The sequence below is a fragment of the Neopelma chrysocephalum genome, unplaced genomic scaffold, assembly GCF_003984885.1.
Source record: "Neopelma chrysocephalum unplaced genomic scaffold, ASM398488v2 Primary Assembly neopelma1_96821, whole genome shotgun sequence".
In the NCBI taxonomy this organism is placed as follows: domain Eukaryota; kingdom Metazoa; phylum Chordata; class Aves; order Passeriformes; family Pipridae; genus Neopelma; species Neopelma chrysocephalum.
In genome coordinates this window covers 210,494-235,703 of record NW_020925465.1, presented here as the reverse complement: position 1 = coordinate 235,703, position 25,210 = coordinate 210,494, and the positions used below count along the sequence as shown (strand labels likewise).

Below are 25,210 nucleotides of genomic sequence, written 5' to 3'. Positions count from 1 at the left end.
ATGGCGGACGGGGCGCGCTCGCTGCGCGGCGGCGGGGGCAGCCCGGCCTCCAGCCCGGTGCTGGGCGGGCGGGGCCGCGCCGCGGCGGGGGGCAGCAGCCCGCCGGGCCACGGGTTCCGCAGGGTTACCCTGACCAAGCCCACCTTCTGCCACTACTGCACCGACTTCATCTGGGGGCTGGCCGGCTACCAGTGCGAGGGTAAGGGGCTGCCGGGGCGCCGCGGGGGTCGGGCGGGACCGGCTGGGGACGCGTCCGAGGCCAGGTGTGGGGGGACGAAAAAAAAAGACTAAAAATACTGCTAATGAAAACTCTAATAATAATAACAACAACTAACAGCAAACTGTACAACACTAAAATATACTAACAAAGCATAATAATAAAACCAATCCAAAAACGTAATACTAAAATGCAGTGCTGAAATCTAATACTGAAATATGTTAATAAAATATGATTCTAAAATACAGTCCAAAATATAATAATGAAAACAATACATTCTACCAAAAAATTTCTAACAGTAGTAATAAAAATTTTAATAGTAATAGTACTAAATTGCAGAAATCAAGTCCAGAAACAACAATACTGAAAATTCTACTCCTGTTAGCAAGTGATAAGAATTAATTCTGACAATAGTAAGTCTAGCAATAATAATTTTAATAATTATAATAAATAACTGCAACCCTGGTAATAATGATGATAAAAGTTCTAACCATAATAATAAAAAGTCAGAGGTGCGGCACTGCTCACTCCTTTGTGGTGACCTTGGGTGTTTGCCATGATCCAGCAGTGCCTCGGCCCACCCTGGAGTCGACCCACTGTGAGCCACCAACCACCTCAGCAGTTCACAGTGGATCCATCCCAGGCGTGCCCCTAGCTGCCGAAATGCCTGATGGCATGGAGGACCTGAGACCAGTGTGGAGTTTGAACCTTTTAAACCTGGTCTGACGCCAGGGAGGGGAGAAGGAATCACTAGCTCTCCTTGTCTGCCTGCATGACGTCAGCTGAGATTCTTGAAGGTGACAAAATCATGGCTTGTTCTGATGCAGCGAAATCAAGTGGTGTCATAGGGACAAGAGGGGATCTCTGTGTCCCTCTCTAAAGAAAAACAAAAAACCAAACCAAACAAACTAAAAAAACAAAACAAAACCAAAACGGTACCCTGATGTCTTCATGAGCCTATGCTGCCCAGCCGGCTTGGGTTGCAGCTCCAAAACCACCTCTGGAAGAGTGGGGTTGTACAAGAGCCTCATTGTTTGGGTGGGTATCACACAAGGCTGTAGGTGTAGAATAAGTACCCTGCAGTTCTTGATATATCTCCTGCCTTTGTCATTGCTGTGGGTAAAGAGGGTGCACAGTTAAGTTGGGTGGAAGTCATGTTTCTCTGGGCTGCAAAGCAAGTCTTGGAAGAACGGTTTAATATTTGCTTAAAACTTTTCCAAGGGATGTGTTGTTCTGACTGCATAGCAGAAAGTCACTGCTTACCCTTATCAGCCAAAAAGCTCCAAACTCAAGTGAAAATTTCTTTACATTGTGAAAACGCACAAAGGTATTCTGTGGTCCCTTATTCTATCACTGACTTAAAAAAACTGGAGTTAAAAAAGTGGGCATTCAGGTTTCAGTTTTGTCACTTACAGAACTGAATGGTTTTGGTAATGGTAACAAGTAGAAAAATGTGAAAGGCATTTGCCCAGGATGTCTCACTTTTTTTTCCATTCACACATTATATACTTAAAGGTAGTGCATAGCTGCAAATTGAATTTACGGGTTTTTTCCTAGTTTGAAAACTGCACTGACAGTTTGTATCCTGGACTTGTTTTTTCCCCTTTGGCTTTTCAGGCCGGATTCTGGACAAGGATCACTAGCATCACTGTCTAATGACCATGTGTTGATGAGGCACTTCCAAGTTGCACTGTTGATATATGTGTTTTAAACCCACATCTGAAAACTCCATCCCAAACAAGTCGCCTGTGTGAGGAACTACTCTTCGTTTTCATTAGCTGTAACATTCCTTGCTCAGAGCATGTGGGAGAACCCTGTAATGCCACCTGGCACATCAGTGTTTCCTTTGGGTGAAGAACCGACTCATTTGTCTGTTTTCACCCAGCTATTCTTAGTGTCATGTTTGTCCTTCAAACAACTTACTTCTAAACAACAACTTTAAAAAATACTTGATGGGTCATTTGCTCAAGGTGGCTGCTTTTGACAAGTTACTTAATAAGTGCTAATATGATTTCTTGAACGATATTTTAAGTAAATTCTGTTTAATGGTTACCTCCTTGTCATGTTTACCGTAACTGATGGAGTTTGATCATTGCTCTTTAGAAAGTGATTAAAGGGTGATATCTCAGAGTGCTATGCTGCTAAAAAAAATAAAATAACTCACCCAGCTTTAGCGAAGAAGACATTTGCAATAGACTTGAAAAACTTGGTAGAGAATTACTATGTCCTTTTTCTTCTCCACAGAGAGTTTAGGATTGGAAGTGTAATTGCATCTGAGCTGATATTTGGATTCCCTTTGATAAACCATCCACAGGCTTCAAAATTAAGGCATTGAGGGGCCTTTTTCTCAGTGAATTTACAATGGTTGTTGTTCCAAGTCCTTGGGTTCAGATGTTCAGTCTCCTGATGCTGTTTATGGTGATGTTCACTTAAGTTGGTCATGTTCAAAACAGAAAGTTTCCAAACTGTGAAGGAGACCAAGCATGCTGATGATGAGACTCCATCAGTTACAGAAAGGAGAAAAAAATCCACACACACACACAAAAACAAACAAACAAATGAAAACCCAATCCCTCTTAGCTGTTATTATTTTGAGTATTTGTGTGGTCTCAGTGACCTGGATTTGAGTTTTAATTGTGATTGACCCTTGGAAATGTGAAAATATATATATACACATATGTATGTGTGTGTGTGTGTGTGTGAATTACCAAGTCTATGGAGTTTTTCAGTATATGTGTCAACTACTCAGCAGACTGGCATATGCCCACATGGCTTACATAGCTGCGTAGCAGAAATACAAGTAAATAAAATGATTTCTCACAACACTTCTGACAGTGCAGGCCAAGATAAGTGGTCTTTTCTTCTTGTGAACTCGGAAAAATACGTAGAAGAGATGCTCTGATCCTCTCTGTGCAAGGCACAAAGTGTCCTGTGTCTGATTTTTTTTTAGAAGTAAAATACTGCTTCCCTCTCCAGTTCAAGGCCAGAACCACTGTTGCCAGTGCTTTGTAAGGGATTGAAGGTACTCTAAGGGACAATTGCAGGTCCCTTGCTGGATCAGCAAGGTGTTTTTACAAGTGAAATTTTACAGGGAAGGCAGTAATTTTGCTCTGCCGATTACGTGTCCAGTTGGAGCTGAAGATTTTACAGTATTAAACTTCTGTGCATGTACTTATTGTAATATCAGTCAACTAGATTTGCATCTGTGGTTTATTTTCACACCTTCCTCTACCCCACAAATTTGTTTTCTGTAAACCCTTTGTAAATGACTATATTTCTTACCACGTTACTATTTGTAGCTGTGACTTCCTTTGGTAAGTGTGTGCACATGTGAAAGAATAAGTGATGCTTGAATTGTAACATGAAAAATTGCTCTCTTATGTTGCTTTTGCTTTCCAAAGTCAGGTCATTTCAGGTTAGAGTGGGTTTAAATTTCCTCAAGCCTGGCAAGGAAAAGGCAGTTTTAGTGGCTAGGGTTTGTGCATCTGTGTATGCATCTTAAAAATGAAAAATATTAAATATATGAAGTCGGTATAAGAAGTAAAGAGAGCTCTCATTGGTGGTTTGCAGAAGAACCAATTTCATACACTAAAAGATAGCTAACAGATATTTAGTTTGGAGTTTGGGTTTACTTTTAGCCATCAATAAAAGCACTTTTCACAGTGCTTTTATTTTACATAAAACACTTCAAGAATAAAAAAGTAGGAAGAATTGTGAATCTGTACATTTTGGGGGCTGCAGATATTTCCAGTACTATAAAACTTTCTAATGTGAAAATGTTTCTGTTTGGTTTATTTTAGCCAAAGGTAAAATGTAAGGGATTTAAGTAATAAGCAACTTTGTTTGCAAATTTAAAAATTGTTTAAGCATTTTTATGTTCTTTGTATCTATATATATTTAATTAGAACATTTATGGGAAGCTGCTGTTGTGGACTTTTTGGTATGTTTTGTGTCTGTTTCTACTAGGGAAATGTCATTTAAGCAGGCAGGGTACTTGTCTTGATATGAAGGCTCTAAGTCAAATAATTCTTTGGGAAGCAGCATCCTTGTTTTCTGTTTTTGTATGTATTTTTTGAGGTTTTGGGCATTTTGAAATTATTTTTATTTTTAGGCTTTGTATTCTAAGCAGAACCTCCAAATATATTCCAAGATGCTTAAATCTTTGTTTCTCGTAATCTGATTTAGATGTTGGCTGACAACACTACAGCTTTTCCAGAACGAAATGTGAATGGTGAATCTGAGTTTTATTTGTGCCATAAATCTCTGATTTGGCAAGACAGCCTTAAAGCTGCTGTGATTCATACAGGCATGTCCCGGAACAACAAGCCATGTTGTTCCTTGCTGGTGTGGGAGAGTCTGGAGATGTTCAGACAACATCTCTGCAGCGGTCTGCAGGTGCATATTCTGGACATGTTTTGAATGCAGTCTACTATATTTAAAGGCTGTTCTAAGAAATTAGATAGGAAAGGTGTGTTTTAGTTTAAGGCTGGGAGTTACATGAACAGGGAGTTTGTTGAGATACGGAAATAGTAACAGAGAATAAGGAGACAAGGAGCAATCCCCTTGAACTCTCATCCTTTCTAGTTAGTTCTGTTGTTGAGACAGACATCTGAAACATATTTGACCCTGCAGGTTTCATTCAGTTCTATTTTGAAGGGAAGTGAGCAATGTATGAGATTCCCCCAAAAGTCTTAATGTTTGCAGTTCAAAAGGAAAACAAACTCTTCCTTCTTGTGACGAGCTTGGCTTGCTTTTGAAGCATTTTGAACAAAAATAAAAGCTGCAAGCAGGTGAAACTATAGTAAAATCTTGCTTCTATCCTCCAACCAGTTTGAATTTTCAAGACTTGCTGGCCTTATTCTGGTTTCCTTGTCAGTGGTGGGGCCTTTCCATGCAACAGTTAAGATGATTGATGTTGAGATGCAGTTTGAGTTTGTGATTGAGATGCTGTTGAGTGGATGTGACTTTGCTGCATTTAAAACTTAGATAAAGCCATATGACTCTGAATTCATCTTGGGAACAAACATAGACTGTTGAAAAAGGAAAAAAAAAACCCTGAAACAAAAAAACACTCCCCAAAATAAAACCTAACACAGAAACTTGGCTCAGTTCAAGCTGAAATACATGTTGGGAAAAACATTTGTAGCATTGGCTGACACATTGAAAAATGCAACTTACTGGTCTGGATTTGAAGGATAATGCATTTTGTACAGAAGAGAATTTATGCTTTTCTTTTCCCCGCCTCCTCCTGACAGTGTATCAGAGGAAAATATCATTGTCACCATCAGTGATGCAGAGAAAAAGACAGGGAGCTTTGTGAGGATGCACACAGCTTCTGTAGCTGGAAGCTATAGTTTGTGTTGATAGCATTAGTCCAAATTTCAGTCCAGAAACTCAATTAGGCAGTAAATAACTTACTGCAGAAAGTGCTAAAGCCAGTAATCCAATACCAAGCTTTGCACAGCACTTTCATGTATCATCTGCTTTACTGCATCGGTCTGACTTGGTGATGAGTTCCAAAAGCGCTAAAGGTGGTACTCATCAACCCCTCATGGTACAGACTGGCTGCTGATGGTGCTCTGCAGGCTTTCTTTCTAGATGATGTTTCATCAAATATTGCTTAGACTTACTAAGTTCAGGTGTTTCTCAGCCATTCTTAAGGCTGATATCCACTGGTTGTTTTAATCTTGCACAAAATTTTCAGTCTTCCTCTGGGAAGTTTCCCACGGACCATAGTTCTTGCAGTGCTGTGCTAAGAGTCTAAAAAGCTATTAATTCTCTCTTGCAGTTGTGTGGGAGATAAATGCCTGACTAGTTTTGTGATAAACAAAGAACATTAAACTCCAAGGGTTTCTGCATAAAACATTTTCAAAGTACTGTACTGAGCCATTTAACAGCATTTTCTATAAAACTTGTGCAGCATTTCAGTCAGAAGTGGCTTCAGTAGTACTTCATGGATGGAGAAGCACTTACCTGTTCCGATTTTCTATGATGTTTATGTGTATTTGGTGTGTGCTAATGCACTCCCTGCTTCACATTTGCTTTCTTTTTGGAAACTAGTAACATCGTTCCTTGCTCTGAAGATGGCCTGCATTCCTTCTTTATAGATGTAGAAGTTTGTATTAAAATAGGTTGTGGTGCATCTTGCTCAGCAATGCACATCTCTGTGTGATTCCTCAGTTTATTGTTCAGCAGTTCTTTTCTGGTGGTGATGTTATTTTTATTTCGATGTTTTCCCAGTAATGTTAGTTAGTGTCCTGGGGGTTTCCATGTAAAATAAGCCCATTAAGCAGTCACTTTGCATTGACAATTGCTTTATAGCCCAGTCTGGGTCATTACCCAGTTGTAATTGCAACCCAAGGTGGGGGCCTCCTGCTTCTACTGCTAGGAGAATGGCATACAAGGCATACAAGGTTTTTAATTTTTGTTCTCCTCTTGGCAGTTTGTAATGAATGTTTCTGTTTATTCCACCCACCACCAGACTTATTGTGAATTATTAGTCCAGGGATAAGGAATTTTGCTTTATTTTTTCCAGTGGGTTACCTCTGGGCAGGGTCACTTTGCTTGTTTGTCTGTTTTCTCCTTTTTCATCACGAGGCCTTTATAACTTGTCAGTAAGTTACCTTGCTACTTGGTATCCCATAGAGAACCAGGAAGATTCTCTTCCTGATTTTGGAGTTCTCTTCTCACAGGGAAGCTTTGAATTATCATTCAGTCAGGCTATCCCTGGGTGACCTTTGCTTTTTGGTTATGTCACTGGTTTCTTCCAGAGTTCTTTCTAACTCTGCACCTTAGTAGCTCCAACTGACTTTCTTCTGGGCTACTTGTTGCTCAGTTAGGTCCATCCTGAGCTGGCTCACAGAAATCCCTTTGGCAAAACTACTTTTGCAACATGTGTGGAAAACAGGTGACTAAGTTACCTGAATGTGTTTAACTTGACTAAGCTCCAGTGGGGAAAAAGTAGGTTGTATGTATAGCATATACACCTTTCTAAGGGATAAAATAATATGTGCTGATCAACTCCTGTTCTTTTTCATTTGTTTTTTTCCCCCAGCATTTTTATTTCATGGCACCTTCCAGTTTTGAGAGGAGTCTGTTAGGAAACACTCCCAAGCAGAGCGCAAAAGCTGACGTGTGTATCACAGTGTGATTAAAAAAGCATATTGGAAGTGTACTTCTTTTGTTTTGTTTTGGTTTTTTTAAGTGTGCTACCACAGTATTCTTCCTTTTAAACCATATTGTTGGCTACTGTTGTCTCCCGTGTGGGAGTTTGTTATTCAGTAGAGTACAGTCAACCTCTAATTTCACTTCCTGTTTTTATTTAAATATTTTTATTTCCTTGACTCTAGAAGAATGGGAGTGTGTACATGTGTTTGTGTATATATTCATACATATATATTCACATATATTTATGTGAAGAACACATGTATTTGAAATTTTTTTATATGTTTGCTTTTTATCCTGTTTAAAATTGAATATGAGTGATTTACTTGGAAATATGTTTAGGATTATGAATGTAATATGCTGATATCACTCATATCATGCTGATATCACTGATATTACTTGGCTTCCTTTTAAATACCACTTGTATGATATAATTGTCATGTCACTTACTATTGTAAAAGTAATGTTATTTAAGATCTAAAGAAGCTAATAGTTAGAATAAACAATGCTGTATTTGAACCACAATTTAATCCATCCCAGGAGATTTATATACAGAATAGTGTTAGAGATATTCTGAATACTTGGCTAAACAGATTTTCTTGTAAGAAAATGAATTATTTGATCTTCAGGTGCTGAAATGGGAGCACTGTGTTGTTCTGCAGGGTAGTATTACATTGCAGTGGCTAGAAAATTGGACATCCAGTTTAAGTGCAAGAATACATTAAAAAAAAAATCTCTGTTCCTCATTGCTTGTTTTTCTGCTGGGCAGATTGTGTCACTCTTTAATGTCTTGGTTTGTCATACTGGAATTCAGGAAACGAGTCTGTCCTTTTTCTGCAATACTTTCTCTACAGAGTGTGGAAATAATAACTGGTAAACCTCGTTAGCCACTGAACATAGAAGTACTCTACCATCCAGTTCCTTAAGTGTTTCAAACAAAAATACTTCCTCGGTGCTGAAATCATTACATGGCTGGGATCTTCTTTGGTTGGGATCTTCAAAAGAAGGCAGAAGAATACAAGGAAATTGCTAAGATTCCTCTCAGCATGAAGATGGTGTGAGGGAGGGATCTGAACTTAAAGTGAAAAGGCTAGTCCTGTTTGAGACTGTGGATGCTTTCTTTCAGAATAAAAAATACCTTTTGTGAGATGACAGATTTTCTTCAGAATTTAGTTGGGGTGACAGAGTGAGTGTAAATCATGCTACATAAAAATTTGCATGGGAAACTGACTGGGACTAGCAGTCCTGGAATGTATCTGCTATAGAAGGAAGCCCTCAGACTTGAAACAAAGGTGTGGGCTGACTAATGACCTAGACAAAACTGCTTTTTCACATTCAAGCTCTTCTCAAAACAGTGTGATACGGAGTACTGGAAAAGCCGATTTCAAAATTTTTGCATATTCACAAATATTTAAATAACTTGAAACTGTCAAGACACTTTTGCAAGTTGATGCCCAAATTTTGGGTGGCCATAGATGCTGTTGGATATGCAGGTGGCATAGTGCCACACTGGAAGTTGTGCCTGTCAGGTGTGCACGTGAGCTGTGCGCAGTGTGCCTGCCCTCACTGCTGGAGGGCTGTCACTGGTGGTAACAGCAGCCCTTCCAAAAAGTAGTCACGATTCTTTTATCCTGAAAGGGGTTGAAACTTTGGGAAAATGGTGCTTGCAATTACGTTTGATGCTCTAACCCTCTGTCTGGATGCTGGGCAGACTTAGCCCTGTAAACAGAAGGTGCTGAGTGAGAAACCAGACATGTGATCCAAAATGACGAGGTGTGGAAGATAACAGATGTAACCTTAAAGACAAAAACAAATTAAAAGATTCCTGTTTTGATTTCTGTGCCATTGACTTACATGCCTGTAGTTTCTTGTGTGAAGAAATTAATTAACAGCAGCTGAGACTTGTTAGACCTCACCAGACGAATCCTTTTTTCAAAAATAGACCAGAGGAGGAGATAAAAATACTGGAATGTTAAAAATACTCTTCAAAACAGCTAAATATTGTTGTGTCCATTCTGGTTTTGACCTCTCTTATTCTATTCCTATTATATTTTCTTTGCTCCAGAATAGCTCCAGTATGGCAAATGCCTGGAGATTTCTTGAAGCTATTGTATTCTTCATTCAAGCACTTTTTCTTCAAGTAGGGCAAACAGATTATTTAAAAAATAAATCCATAAGATAATGGAGATATATTACGCTTTTTCAGTGTAACTTTTTCACTTTTGCTTTTGCTCAGTGTAACTTTTTTCTTAAATCTCCTGTCATGGGAAGCCTCAAGAACCTTTCGACATGTGTTGGTAATTCATGTGTATAAATTAGTAGCTGATGATGTTGCATAGTAAATTAAGGCAAGTGTTACAAGAACTTCCCCTGTCAGTCTGATCAACTGAAAGGACCACACCAAACAACACCAAACCAAAATAAACAAGACCTTGATATAATTTGGTCTCTTTTCGGAAAGATTTATGGTTTTTCAGGAGTAGATTTTGAATTTTACTGTTTTGTGAGCAAAGCTATTATGCCTTGGAAGTACTGGTGTATTTGTCAATGGTGTATATAACCTGTCACTGCAGGCTTCTGTTCTCTGGATAGATGTAAATGCTCAGCATCTATGAATTTTGTCTGATCTTACTGATGTGAAAGGACTGTTCCTTTAATTCAAGATAAATATAGTCCTGAATCTCATCAATGACTCAAGCCTAAGTGGTGGAACTAGAATCCTCACACTTTCTTAACAGGAATCTTATTAAAATGCTTGAAGTGAATAAAATTAAGAATAGGCATAAAAAAATATCACAGAGATTAGCGCTTTCAATTTGCTAGCCTTTCTGGAAATAGTGCCTTGTGTGTTTGTTTTCCTGGTTCACCACTCTGTGAATCATTTGCCTTTTGTTTCCTGACCATGTCAACAGCTTTGTAGTAATCAGATTGGAGAAAATACTAAATGTACTTACCCAGTTTACACAGGACTGTGTCTTAGGTTTTTGCATTTTTTTTTCTCTCTTCTTTCCAGGAAGTTTTTTTAGTCAAATACTATAGTTTTATACACTTCTCTGCACAATGCAGCTTGGAAATGAAGCCCTATAGGAATGAGAAGTAGAGGTTGCTATGGCAACTGGGGTGTCTTGTTTTCTGGCTTGTTTTGTGGTGATAGGAAGTGTTGAGATGCCCTAGATAATCCTGAGATTACCCACGTTAAAAGTTCAAGAAAGCTTGTTTTGGGGTTATGTAGGTTAATAATTTTGCCTACACTTAATTGTATCTAACATTTCTTTAAAAATTGTAACAGTGCTGTGGAGGTATGTGTGTGTTATTGTAGCTAAGATTAGCAGTGTTTTTTGTTCTAGTATCTTCAGGATTTTTTAAATATATTTTTATGTTCTTTTTTCAATTTTTAAGAGGCAAGGTGGAAGAGGGATTGCAAACCTCCTGCTTACATCCTGTTTACATCACTGAAATGGAAAGGGCTGGGTTTATGTGAAACACTGCCTGCCTCTCCTTAGTCCGCTCAAAATCTTATGTGTGTTTTGGAGGGAATTCTTGGTTTCCCCTCCTGCTAAGAGCACAGGGCAAACTCACTGGGCCTCTGTGTTTATGGGATACATGTGTGGCTTACATTGTGTGCCTCTGGTGATAGGCCCCATAGGTGAGGGCTATGTTACAGCTGGTCTGAATGCTCCAGTGTTGAGAATGTCTCCAAGTCTTTGAGTATTGTGAGAGTGTCCGGGCAACTGTGTCAATATCTGTCATAGCTTATGAAGTCCTACTGTGCCTTAAGTTCAGCTGCAATCCACTCTGTTTATTTAAGTAACTCAAATTCTTCTTTTTTGAAGTAAGATGTGTTACTGTTATTTCCCTTTTATACATGGGGAGGCGTTTTGGCTTGAGTATGTTTTAACATTGCAGAAGTATTAACAGGACTGGTTTTTCACTGGAGACATCTGTGTTGTTACTGAGGTATGACATTTACATGGTGGTGTGTGAATTTATGTGTGCTGTACTGGGTAACTAGTGGTAGTGGTGAAGGAGGCCACACGTGTGAGGGCTGGAACCTTGCAGTGTTTATGCAGGTTGCCTAGGCACGATAACCTCATGAAGTCAGCAAGTCCAAGTGCAAAGTGCTGCACCCAGCCTGGGACAATCCCAGGCATGAGCAGAGAGTAGAAGTCGTCCTTTGAGAGCAACTGTGTGGAGAAGGACTTGGGGGTTCTCATGGGTGAAAAGCTGGACACAAGCCAGCAGTGTGCACTTGCACGTTGCCAGAAACCAAGCACACCCTGGGCTGCATTAAAAGCAGCGTGGCCATCAGGTCAAGGGAGGTGACCCTCCTCCTCTACTCTGCCCTTGTGAAACCCTCACCTGGAGCGCTGTGTCCAAATCTGGGGTCCTGAGCACAGAAAAGACATGGACTTGTTAAACCAGGTCTAGAGGAGGCCACAAAGGTGATCAGACGGAGGGAGCATCTCTCCAATGAAGACAGGCTGAGAGCTGGGCTTTTCAGCCCAGAGAAGAGAAGGCTTAAAGGAGACATCATTACAGCCTTCCAGTACCTTAAGAAGGGTTACGAAAAGGAGGGAGAGGGACCTTTTATGTGGGCAGATAGTGACAGCACAAGGGGCAATGGTTTTAAACTGGAAGAGAGCAGGTTTAGATTAGATCTTAGGAAGAATTTCTTTGCTCAGAGGATGGTGAAGCATTGGAACAGGTTGCCCGGAGAAGTTGTGAATGCCCCATCCCTGCAAGTGTTCAAGGCCAGGTTGGATGGGGCCCTGAGCAACCTGGTCTAGTGAATGGCAAGATGGATTGAAACTGGTAATCTTTTAAGGTCCCTTCCAGCTCTAACCATGATTTTATGATGAGTTTTAGTTGCAAGAACACTTGCAGTAAATGTCAAATTGTTTTAGTGCATTTTCCTTTAAACTGAGGGCTGAAGCAGTCTGCCTTGTGTTTTTTGTTGTGCTATTCTGTTCTGAGTGCTGTAAGCTATAGCTCTTTGTTTTGACCAGTTGCTGTGAGTCAGCTGGAGAGTGCTGATAAACAACTGACAAAGTTTCTCTTTGTAAAGCATCATCCTGAAACCAGTGACTTGGAGAAGCTGTTGCAGACAACTGCTGCAGGGAGCTGAGTACCATGACTTTAGCATGGCAAAGATGCTGGGGTGTGTGTGTCCTGCAATAGGTGGTTCTGTGGACCAGCTGGATCTTCCTTGTCACTCTTATGTTTTTAACCATTATATGTTTCTCTGCCCCTACTATCTTGTTGCACTTACAGGTGCTGCAGAGCTGGCACATCTTTGTTCCAGCCACTTGTTCAGCTGATTGCATGGGCAATCTGCAGCAGAAGACAAAAGAGGCACCAGCTTAAGACAGAGCCAGAGGAAATTACTGATCTTTAAATGGTCTTCAAGAGGCTTGTCTGTACTGGTATCTGGTACTTGGTTTTCTTCTTACCCCCATGGCATGTTGATGACATTGAGTTGGGTGCCATTGGGGGACCTTTCCTCTCCTTTGAAGGTTGTTAAGGAGCCTTTCACTGCATGTGCAGTGAGTGTGATTAAAAGTTTTCTCTCAGCCTTCAAACTGGCTTGACCCTTTCTAGCTATGTAAAGGCTGTAGTCTGAAAGACCTGGGAAGAAGTCATAACTGTGTTACATGGTCTTGTATCTGGCTTGTACAAAAGAGCTACTGGAATGCTTAATGGTTTGCCCTCAGACAGATTTCTGTGGCTCAGAGACAATTTCTTTTCAGATTTCTGTCTTCAACATCACTGAATACTACTGCTATCCCCTTAAAATTGGGAGCTTGTGGTTCCTCCCCACTGGAAGGATAGTCACAGCCATCCCAATGGTCTGTTGCACTGTGGGTGTGACTGACCATTACTGTGCTGGAACTACACAGTGAAAAGATAAATTCAGTGGACAGAGGGCAAAAACTGTGTCCCTCCAGCCTCCCTGTGCAACTTTACATTGTGAGTGGGAGGCCTCTTCCTCTGTGGTATCTTTTTCTATGAAATTGTCAGAAGATGAGTTGCTGAGCTCTCTCCTGATGTTGTAGACCTCTTGGAGATTTTCGGTTTTCCATCAGTGAACCAGTGCCTTGTCCTAGGGCACTGTCCTGTCTTTGGCCTAATCCTCAAGAAAAGAAAAGGTATTGGTGCTTTCTGGATTTGAATGTGAATTTGACACTAGTCGTCTTTCATGTCTCAGAAGAAGAAAACACTCTTAATATTGGGGACCTGTTCAGTACTAAAATCACATGCCTCTGAAATTCTTCACTCACCTTAGTTTTTCAGGGAAGTGTGATCCAGCTGTCTTTCAAGGGGGAAGAGTGAAGCCTGTGTAGAATTCATCTTTCTCATAAAATTTCATAGAATAGAATCGTACAGTAGTTTGAGACTTGAAAGGGACCTTAAGGATTAAGTAGTCCAACACCCCACTCCCACACCCCTCAGGGATATCCTCATCAAGGTCAGGTTGCTCAGAGCTCTGTCCAACCTGAACTTGAACACTTTCAGGGATTGGGCATCAACCCCTTGTCTGGACAATCTGTGCCATTGTTTCAACACCTTTATCATATCAAATCAGATCTCTTCCTTATATCCAGCTTAAAACTACCCTCTTTTATTTTAAAACCATGACCCCTTGTCCTATTGCAATGGCCCTATTGCAATTATCTTTCTTATAATCCCCCCTTAAGTATTGAAAGGCTGTAATAAGGTCTCCTTGGAGCCTTCTTTTCTCCAGGCAGAACAGTCCCAACTCTCTCAGCCTTTCCTCATAGGAGAGGTGCTCCCGCCATCTGATAATTTTTGTGACCTTTCTCTGGACCTGCTTCAACACCTCCATGTCTTTCCTGTGTGGAGGACTCCAGGGCTGGATGCATTGTTCCAGGTGGGGTCTCATGAGCGTGGAGTAGGGGTGCAGAATCACCTCCCTCAACCTCCTGGCCATGCTTCTTCAGCTTCTTATACAACAGCACCCTCAAGTCCTTCTCAGCAGGGCTGCTCTTGATCTGTTCAGCCCCTGCCTGTGCTGATAGCAGGGGTTGCCCTGGCCCAGGTGCAGCACCTTGAACTTGGTCTCGTTGAACCTCCTGATGTTCCCATGGGCCCACTTCTCAAACTTGTCCAGGTCCCTCTGGGTGGTATCCCATCCTTCAGGTGTGTCAACCACACTACTCAGCCTGGTGTCATCTGCAAACTTGCTGAGTGTGCCCTCAATGCTGCTGTCTGTGTGAAGACATTAAACAGTACTAGTCCCAGTGTGGACCCCTGAGGGACACCGCTTACTGATCTCCATCCAGACATTTTGCTGTTGGCCACTACCCTCTGGATGTGACCATGCAGCTTATTCCTTTCGTCAAAGCTGTATTCAGACAGGCCATTTTTTCCTGGCCATACTGCACAGAATGGAAGGAGAATGGACTACAGCATCTTGAGTGGAGCGGGTGGACCCCTCTTCTTTGTGTAGGCACAGCTGGTACAGTGTCTAGATTTTCTGCTGACCATGGTTGTAAGTTAGAAAAGCCTCTTGACCAGATGGAGATGGCTGCTTTTGCTGCTATGGCATAGCTTGCCTGTGCAGTTGTTACTTTCTCATTAGGGTGTGAAGCCTTGGTGGAACTGAGCACATGGCGCAGGTGCCTTTGTTGTCTCTCCAGCTGTGGATGCTCCAGCTTCGCCTGCTTAGCAGTATTTAGGGAGCCTGCTCTGGGTGAAGTCAAGAGGTGGGAGGATGGGGAAGGTGTTGTTTTGGCAGGTGACATTCCATTAGCCCATTTGTCCATACTTGTTTTACTGTACCAGAAAGATGGAGAAGCAAGATAGTTTGTCATCAGGCTTCAGAATATTTACAGCCTTACAGATGAGAAAGTGAGAGGTGCTTAAGGTAGCCCAGGTGCTTTGTGAGGCTACCATGATTCAAGCAAACCTACTATAACCAAATTGTTGCATTTATGATTGACAGTTCAAGTGTATCATTGAACTCATTTGACTGTTTCATTTTTCAGTAGCTTGTTTTCACTTGTCTTGTTACGTTGTTGTTTCCTAACAGCCTATCTGAAATGCAAATGAGTAGGAATTCAGATGTATTACCTTGAAATTATAGAGCTCAAGTGCTACAAAAACATTTCTTTGGGATATCTATACCTGTAAATAGAGGTTGTTCTCATGTAGACAATTCTGGAAATGTACAGTACAAAGCAATTCACGTTGCTTGGAGGCAAACTGCATTTTTATTGGACAGGGTATATACTGGTATCTCTGTTTAAACCAGAGGCAGGTATGACTGGTTAGTAGACAAGACCAGAGAGTCCTGGAGAGAGAATAGAGCTGGCAGATACAAGTGATCTATAAGGATGCTCAGTAAGTATCTGGAAAACTGTAACAGGGTTCTCATTTCCTCTGGATATTCAGAGGAAGAGGATCTGCAGTGCAGTCTCACTGAACTGTAAGACGAGCAAAAGCCCAAGGTTTCTCACCACAGTGAAAAAGAGGAAAGTGTTTTTAATGCCTGACTTCTTAAACCTTTCAGAGATTTTTCCATTCCTGTCTTGCCGTTGTTTGAAATGTTCTGGGAAGACTAAAGCTCCTAGAGACAGCTTTCCTGGTGACATTTAGCAAGCATTGCACAACAGACTTCTCACTTAAACTAGGTTGTGTCTTTGCCTGAGAGAGCACACCAATATTGCATACAGGTCTGTGCATGTTTCTACTGAATTGGGAAATAAGCTGGCAAGGTCCATGTACTGCATCCAGCATTCCTTTCAGTGAATAGTCACAGTATTCAGGCTGGCCTGTGGTCACAGTCCTAAACAGAAAAGCTAAATGCATCTGTGTTGGCAAGCTGCTACAATGGAAAAGGAGCTCAAAGTTGTGTAACAAATGTAAAATTGAAGTCCCACAAACTTCCAGTGAATTTAAAATGTTGCTCTTGAGTTACTCATGAAAATAGTGTCTCCTCCACTGGCTTGAATGGTCCTGTCTACACAAACAGTGTGTTTTATGTAATGTAATTTAAGAACATTACGATTAAAAATAAAAAAGTCTGTTTCTCCAATCCGTGACTAATTAGCCTGTGGGCATTTTCTAAAAGCTATTGTCTTTTAACTATCAGTGGATCTCTTCAGTGTATGCAAAGGCAGTCCTGCAGAACATGATGAGCCTGCTTGCACACCAAGGACAACTTCAGAAATTAGTGATGTCCTGAAGGGCAGAGGCACTGTAAGATTATGCCTGTATTTTGGCTTCTGTTATATCAGGCACATGCTATGTGCAGGAAGAGGAGAGGAAATAACCTACTCCGTTTTGACTAAAATAAAACTGTTTTGATAGTTAGACTGACTTGGCCTGAATTGTCGTGGTGCTGATATACCCTTTAAGTCCCACTGATTCATTGTTTGGAAAGTAGAGACTGTTATTGTTGTCTTGCATAACAGCTTTGAAGCTTTGGTTTATTACCTGGCTCTGCTAGATTTCTTGTTTGTTTTGCTCTGTCCATCTACAGTTGTCCTTCCTCCTCCTGTCTTTTAAGTATCCTGCAGTAGCTATGCCTCCTGCACCGGGCATCTTTGCCTTTATGTGCATGGGGGACTTTTATTAAACTAATTTGAGCAAGCTGATTCTTCCACGTCCAGCTCTTCTGTACCTGTCATCCTTCCCCAGGCACTCATCAGCAGCCTCTTTATATAAACTAGTGCTGCTGTTTCATGAATGCAAGTCCTGGCAGAACCGAGGTGGAAGCTAAGACATCGCTATGACTGAACTAAATGAGAATCTTCAAAGCCCTTCCAGGTCTTGGAGTAAAGCAGTTTGGTTTGCTGATCCACCAGAAGACAGAGGATTCTGCTATGTTTCTGGGCAACCCTGGGGAAATTGGCCAGAATGAACAAGTGTTTGCATCCCCTTCCTGAATAGGAGGGGCAGTAAGAGAACATCTTGTTTTCTCTTATTCTAGCAGTGATTGACAGTGCTTTTAAAAAAGAGCTATTTTTTCACTTGCTGAGTGCTATTTTATTTTTCAGTGAGGGGAGGGTTGAGAATAACCACTTGAAAAACTGTGGCATAGGCAAATTCAAATACTTCCTCTTGTTCTGGATTGTTGAATGCCTTATGTAAGTTGGTGACGTATGGAACAAAGATCTGTAACAATTGCATCTGTTTAAGAGAAATATTTGTGTTGCTAGAAGTACGGGTGGCTATCTATTCAAAGCACTAAGCTTTACAGGAAGCCTGGTAATGTTCTGAGGGTTTAGTTTACCCCTAATTCGTTCTTTCATCATGATAAATTCTACATGGTCAAATTTATAATCTGGTGTATTGACTGGAAGTTAAAGAACCTTGGCTTCTGTAAATTGTTGTGCTTTAGCAAGCTGAAAGTAATCGTGCTGATTACAGTATGTGAGAGTCTGACCTTGTCTCTTCAGACTCGTAGTTAGATGCAGTTGTAATGCACTCTTAACAGTAATGCTCTCTCTACTGGAGTTAATGAAAATTACTGGAAGTCTTGAAAAGACATTGAAAAATTCACCCTGCTGGAGTGAATTACCCCTCTGGAGTAAATGGCAAGAGCCATTATTCTTTCTGTAGTACCTGTTGCATTTAAAACGTAGTCACACTTGGTTATGAAGCACAAGGCTTGACCTGCACTATGCTTTGTGCTGCTAAACTTGATGGCTCTGAATTATTGCTCAAGTTGGCAGTCTTGCACCGGGTAAGTGGTAGGGTAAAAAATGCCTGTGCTGTCACCTTCCCAAGGGGTCCATCAAACCCCAACAGTTTCCTGGAGAAACAGCAACATTGTCCTATTCTTGATGCTCATCACCCTGCAGTTTGCAGCCAGGAGACAGTTGGTTCTTGGAACTGTCTGCTAGCAGTGCAGGCCCTGGCCAAAGTTACCACAAGGTACATGTCCTTTTGCCACCTGTAAGGAGCTAGACTTCTTGTGTACCCCTTCTCTTCAAACAGTTACCCTCTTGGGGCAGTCAGAATTTGGGGCAGTTGTGGCCTGTTGCAGTCTCATACAGCTAAGTCTGGAAATATGTGGTGGAAAGTATTAAGGGGGCATAGTCCTCTCTTTTGAGAGACCTGCCAGTCTTTGGCAGAAAATGTTGCTTCTTGCAGCTCCTGGGACTTGTTCAGATAGAAAAAAAAGAATTTGATTACAGATTAGTTTTATTTGACATAGAAGATGTAGCAGCGGGTTGAAGGTTGTCATGTGAAAAAGGAGGAGAGAGATTCCTGGGATGTGGAAGTTAACCTGTGAGTGTAGAGAGACAGTTCAGAGTAGGAGGAGTAAAGTTACACTGTAGGTACCTGGTGAGGACTTTGTCCGTGTTTGTCCATCCCCTGTTAAATCTTCTTTTAAAGGTAACTTTTTAAAGATGTTGTGTTTAGAGAGGGATCATCTATAACACTTGCTGACACCTGTTGAAAAAAACAAACTGTTAGGTATTTAATCTGGTAGAAACTTTTTTTCTCTTTTTCCTGTAAAATTTCCATTTGCTCAGGAAAATATAGACAACATTACCGTGGCTATCCAAGTCCAATGCCAGAGTCAGTTGCTAGTCATAACCATAGCCTTTTCTTATCATGGCAGAAAACAGATATAAATGAGGATATTGTGCATAGAAGGTTCCCAGTGGAATTGAAAGTTGGCATTCACACTGTGTGAAATGCTATAATAAAAAGACACTGACTGCATGCCTGCGTCCGGATGTCAGACAAAAACAATAGAGGGAAGCAATGAGCTCAGGTGAGGTTGCACATGGATTTATGTCAGGGGTGTCGTAGTAGGGTGTTGTGCTACACAACTCTTCCATTAACAGCCCACGACCCCCTCCATAAAGGCCAGTAGTGGGATGAGACACCAGCTGCTGAGGACTGCAGAAGAATATTTTAAGTGAATTAATTTTAATCTATCATTTTATTGCTTGGAATGGTTGAATGTAAAGTGATGTTTATGAAGTGGGGAAAGTAGTCTCACAAGTTGATGGGCCTTGAGTCAGCTTTTACGGATAGGCAGGAAATGAAGTTAGAGTTGTAATGATGCATCTGGGGAAATATGTGTCCGTTTTGTAATTGTCAAAAAAAGGCAAATGGAATGCTAGATATTATTAGGAAAAGAATGGAGTGACACAAAATTATGGCCAGCTCTGTGCCATAATATAAAATCACAGTGTGCACATTCTCATTTCTGCCTTTTTTTTTTTAATCCCCCTTGTAATTCTTTCATGTAATCTATGTGCATTAATAGGGCTTTTTGTAGAGAACTCTAGAGATTTTTCATTTATATAATACTCCTACACATGTCAGGCCATCCATTCCAGTAAACTCTCCAAGAAAGGGACTGCTTCCAAGTCTTATATTTAACAAGATACCTCAGAGAATTACTGCTCTTAATTTAGTTTTATTTATATTCACATTGATAAACTGGGTATGTTCCTTAATGCATTGCACTTAAGTTTTCCAGAAATGAAAAATTTATTGTGCTCTCATAGCTGGGCAAAACAATTCTGAGTTTCTAAGCCATTCCTGACTGATTTAATGGTTTGTTTCAAAAACAAGAATAAGCCCTTTAGTCAGCTAGGTCATTCAGTAATCTGTAACCTTTGTTAAAAGATTAGAAGGAACATTGGCAGGCACTTGCTGGGAGTTACGGTTGGTGAAAGCGAGCGGAATGCAAGTGAGTGAGGTACAGCACTCATAAGTAATGCCAAACAAAATGAAATTATTATTATTTGCCAAGTCATCCAGGCAATATTGAGTTGTTGTATTGTCAGTTTATATCAGAGTATGACATTTTCCCTGTGCTGGCTCTGTGACAGGCAATGCCAGTTGGCCAAAACAGTGTGTTGTTGGGAGTTACTGAAGTTCGCTCTGTGCCTACAAGGTGTGCGCGGAGAGAGCGCTCGGCTGCTGGAACTTGCCTCTGTCTTCAGGTGAAGGAGCTCTCTTTTTCAGAGTCCTCAGTATGACCTGTGGCCATGACAATGTTGATGGCTCCTGTGTGAGTAGTAGACCACAATCTGCAAAACCCATGAGCCGTGGCACCCTGCAGTGAGTTCAACCCAAGGGAATTGTTGTGAGAAGGAGAGTGTTCCTTAATGCTGATTGTGGCTCCTGCTGCAAGTTAACTGAGAGGCAGAAACCTGAGGCAGAGGGGCAGAAGGTGACAGGCAGGACAACAAATCCAGACAACAGAGGGTTGGAGGAGGAATTGCAATTTACCTTGCATGTGCTTTTGTTAAGCTCAAAATCAGTTCTCACAGTGAACAGATCCACAGTAAGTCTTGTGTCACATTTCCAGGAGTGATCAAATCCATTTTGGTTTTGTGTTGATGTTCCTTTATCCTCCTCGGAGAGCAATTTGGTAACTCTGCTTTTAAAAGTGTTCAACAAATGTAAAGTTAGATTTAAAAATACAATCGTTAAAGATAAAAATTAAATGAAGGCCAACATGTTAAAATGCAAATTTACAAATAAATTTATGTTTGAAAAACAGCAAAATTGAGATATGGTATTACCCCAAAGATGATGCCTGATGGCCACATGGCTTCTTGCTGTGCAGTGGGAATAACTAATCTTTCACAAGAAGGAAGTAATTTGTTATTGAATGGAGGAAGGGAACAAGGGAAACTTGTCAAATATGGTTGCTGAATGCCTAAGCATACAGTTAGGTGCTTGGAGAGACCATGTAAAGTCCCCTAAAGCTTTAAGTAAATGAATTTGTAGATTCTGACAATGTCTCCTGAAATCGTGGCTGTTCATCTTCTGTCAGTGTTGAATAACTTCATACAGCTTAAACCTGGATATAGGTGCCTTGTATTCAAAGTCCAGTTTGAAGGCTGCAGGCACTGTTTTCTTCAAATACACTTTGTGTGTTTGTCTCTCCCTTCATCCATGCTGTTGGGTACTTTTGGCAGTGCTTAAGATGCTTGGCTAGAGAACACACAGAGTGCTGCAGGCTTTCGAGCTTGACTGAGGCCATCGTTTTTGTATAGCATGTTTCAAAGATGCAATTGAAATTGCCTTGTTTTGACTTAGACAATTCATAGATGTGTCTGCTTGTAGCTCATCACTAAGTTTGTAGCATCAAGAAATCCTCTTCCTCTAAAGAGAACAGCCTGCCCTCTTCCTTTAAATGCTTTTTCCTCAAAATTTTGCATTTAATCTCCTGAAACTTCACACACAGTGTCTTCTGGCTTATTTTCCCTAATGAAAGGTCACCCTTTAAAAAACACAAACCCCCTCCTGGCTGTCAGAACTTCAGGCTTGATTGTGTTGCCTCTCTGGGACTATTGATAAGAATTCAGAATTCCCCTGCCCTCTACCCCCAGTATTGTTAATGCTTCAGTTTTACTTGCTGCCATTTGGGGTTTATTTCTTTCTTTGTGGAATGTGGAAAATAAAAACAAAATGGTGACTTGTAGGAGTAATTTCACCTCCTGAGGAATGTGACAAGCAGAGGAGGGAGTGTGTGAGTACCTCCTGAAAAAAATGTGTGAAAATCTTTTGTGGAGAATGTTATCATCTCTGTTTGGGCACTCCTTATCTCCCACTGTTTGTCTCCTGATATTCCTTAATTGGATTATTTGCAAATGCTTCAATTTTTCAGTTGAAATCTTAGGGAATTAATTATTTTGCGTGTTGTTTTTTTTCTGTATGTACTTGAACAGTTAGAACCTTTATGCACCTTCCTGTTTTGCTCCTTGTCTGAAACTTTTTGTTTTTACTGCTTCTCTGAAGCTGCTGGTTTAGTGTATTTTTTCTATGCCATGAGATGTTTTCTTAGCTGAACCATGTATTACTGTCTTTATGCAGGTCCATGTTTTGCTGTGTTTGTCACTGCAAAGAAAAAACTGAGTGGTATTGTGTAGTGACTTGAGTTGGCTGAATAGGTAGAGAACATCTCTCAAGGTCTGTGGAAGAAGATCTGTTGATCGGCTATTCTCTGAATTCCCTTAGTTGTTTGTGTAGGGCTCAGTTTACTTGTGCACTGAGTCTGTGTGCACTTAAATCTGGTAGCCAATTGAAGATAGTGGCCTTGCAGACTTCAGTTGCCTGCTGCTCCTTGCAGATCATAACATTTCTGTGATCAGTCTGCAGCACTTTGCTCTGTTCCTTCCTTTCTAGCCAACCTGCTTCTGAATTTAAAAAAATGAGGGAAAACGGTGTCATTTCACTGAATTTCATTAGTCATTGCTGCTTCCTCTTTGACTACACCTCACCTTTTCATGAACTTCTTGACATCTGCCAGTTTATAGTCAAAGTGTCATTCTCTGCCTTTCATGGTTGGAAGCCATCAGGACCTTTGTCACGATACTTCTACCTGCAGAGATCAGTTCCCCTCACCTCGCCAGGTTTCAGCTGAGCTTTGGGCACCATTCTGGGATAGTGAAGAGGCCACCTAAACAAGTGGCTGGGGCAGATGTCTTCCACTGGTGATGGGATGTATGTGGTAAATTTCAGAATAGCTGCTAATGGGCTTTTTTCCTGTAGCTTCTGCAGACCTGCTCTCACAGCAAGCAGGTGACCCTCCTAAAAGCATCAGTAGAAATATTGCTGTGACCTAAGGTGAGAGTAAGTTTTGTTGTGTTATCATTAAGTTACGTTATCACTACATCCACGTTGAGATAACATACATAAGTGATGAGAATTCACCAGTTCTCTGTGGGGAATTATACCTGTTTTCTGGAGCAGGAGATTCATCTTTCTTCTGCCTGGACAATGACTTTGTTCTCTTTGGTCTTCTCTGCACTGAAGGGCTGTGTGCCCCTTCCAGCATAGAGACCACCTCCAAATATATTGAACATTTGCATTTTCGGCTCTGAGAATCTGCTTTATCATCCTTTCTTGACTGTTTCCTCCCCTTATTTACGCCATTTAGGGGGCGTTCCCACTCAGGAATCCATGCCATCAGCCTTAAAGACATGCAAACATTTCATGTCACCCAGCAGAAGATTTGGTTCTGCTCCTTCCTACTTTATTTCATTGGTGCAGTAATCACTCTGGGTTCAGTCATGGATGATGAACAACATGTTTGTACACAGTAGTGACTTGCAGTGCTTCTTCTTCTGACTTGCAGAGTAATGAAAAACAAACTCTGCCTACTGCTGACATTAAGATGAGTGCCAATGGGAAAGTAGTCATCCTTCTTTTTGTGCTACCAAAAGGAAAAATTACTTTGCACGGGCTGGCAGCAAGTTGCTTAGAGAAGTGGACCTGGATTTTAATGCCTCAGTTGGCATGGAAGACGGTGCAATGCAGTGTTGTGCAATCAGAAGTCAATGAGCAGGAGAAGGGGGAGGAGAGGAATTTGACTGCTTTTGATGGCACTAGCAAATACAATCGGTGGCAGCAATGGGCTATGGATGGGAAGTCTGAAGCACTTGGAAGTGTTTTCAGATGCGTCTAGAAGTTAGCAAGTGGTGCAGTGTGCTTCTGAAAAGCAGAGAGGTGTGAAAACCTCTCTGGTGAGGTTGCTGCTGGTGAGTGATCCTCTGACCAGGCATTGGGAGAGCTCTGCACTTCCACACAAGAGGTCAGGGCCCAAGCGTCTGCATAAGGCTTCACGCTTGAACTGGTGGAGAGTAATTCTGAAGTAAGGACAACTCTAAATCCATAGCTTCATGGCTTATTAGTTCCTAATTAATCTGAGATGGCGGGAATGTAATAAAGCATCCCTTCTTTTCTTTGCACAGCTTAATGTAATGCAAATCCATGGTAAGAAGCGGTGGAAAATATCCCCCCCCATGAGAAGTGATTTTTTCAAACACCGTCATGGTTGAAAGCACGCTTTCTGGTGCTTGGATGGAATTATAAACCTGTAAAAAGAGAAACAGTTAGTTGCTCTTGACTTTCGAAGCTGCATGCAACTGGTGACCTTTAATTTTGTCTCCTTCGTCCGTTATGCTCAGTGTGTAACAATACTTTGTTTTCTCCCATTTATTTACGTCACATGCACCACCTTGTAGAATAATTCACTTTCAAGCATGTCCATCTGCTTTGGCTACATCAAAGAGCTATTTTGGACTGTTTAAAACTTCTTTTGAAATTTAAGAGCTCGTTTTGATATTTACAGAGAGAGAGTGTGGGAGGACATAACTTGCCTGTAATGCATTGGGATAAAATCTCCTTTGCTTTTCCATTGCCAATATCTTAGTAAAGAAACATGTCGGAGTTCACGCACTGCACAAAGTGCAACAATCATGTACGTTCTCAAACCCAGGGTACAGCAAATGTGATTAAAAAAATGTGTTCCTAATTGTTTTTTACTCCATATGGGGTTTTGTTTGTTTGTGTTTCACAAAGTCCCTTGCTTGTGAAGATTTGCTCATGGTTCTTATTTTATTTCCACAGTTTGCAACTTCATGTCTCATGAAAAGTGCCTCAAGAATGTCAAGATACCATGCTCATGTATTGCTCCCAGCCTTGTAAGGGTGAGTAAGCTCACACTGGCTTGTCTCTTTCTTTGGATAATAGCCCAAATTTATCACAAATGAACATGATGTAGTATAGCAGTGGGATTTTAATATCATAATACATAAATTGTGCTAGTAATCACTGAGGCTTTTATAGCTGCTCAAAGGCAAAGCTACACTTCCTTTGAAAAGTTCCTGCTATGAGCAGCTGTAGATAGTCTGTCTTTGAAGACCAGTTATTTGCTTTGTTTAAATATTACTAGGTGTTCTTACTGTGTGTCCTTACCTGGAAGTCTCACAATAATGAACTGGAGAGACTGATTGATGTCAGTGCTCTCCGAAAACCATACCATGTGTCATAAAAGTAAACTGTGCACATCACCAATTTTTTATTACAGAAGTTACATATTAC

At 41.0% G+C, this 25,210-nt stretch overlaps 1 protein-coding gene across 1 annotated transcript in view; it reads left to right on the top strand.

Annotated features, from left to right (window-relative positions):
* Nucleotides 1-25,210, top strand: part of DGKQ (diacylglycerol kinase theta) — an 85,387-nt gene continuing 60,177 nt past the window's right edge. Inside the window, exons 1-2 of the mRNA XM_027670267.1 lie at nucleotides 1-199; nucleotides 24,737-24,816. Of these exons, the coding sequence (XP_027526068.1) occupies nucleotides 1-199; nucleotides 24,737-24,816 (279 nt within the window). The remainder of the gene's footprint in view (nucleotides 200-24,736; nucleotides 24,817-25,210) is intronic.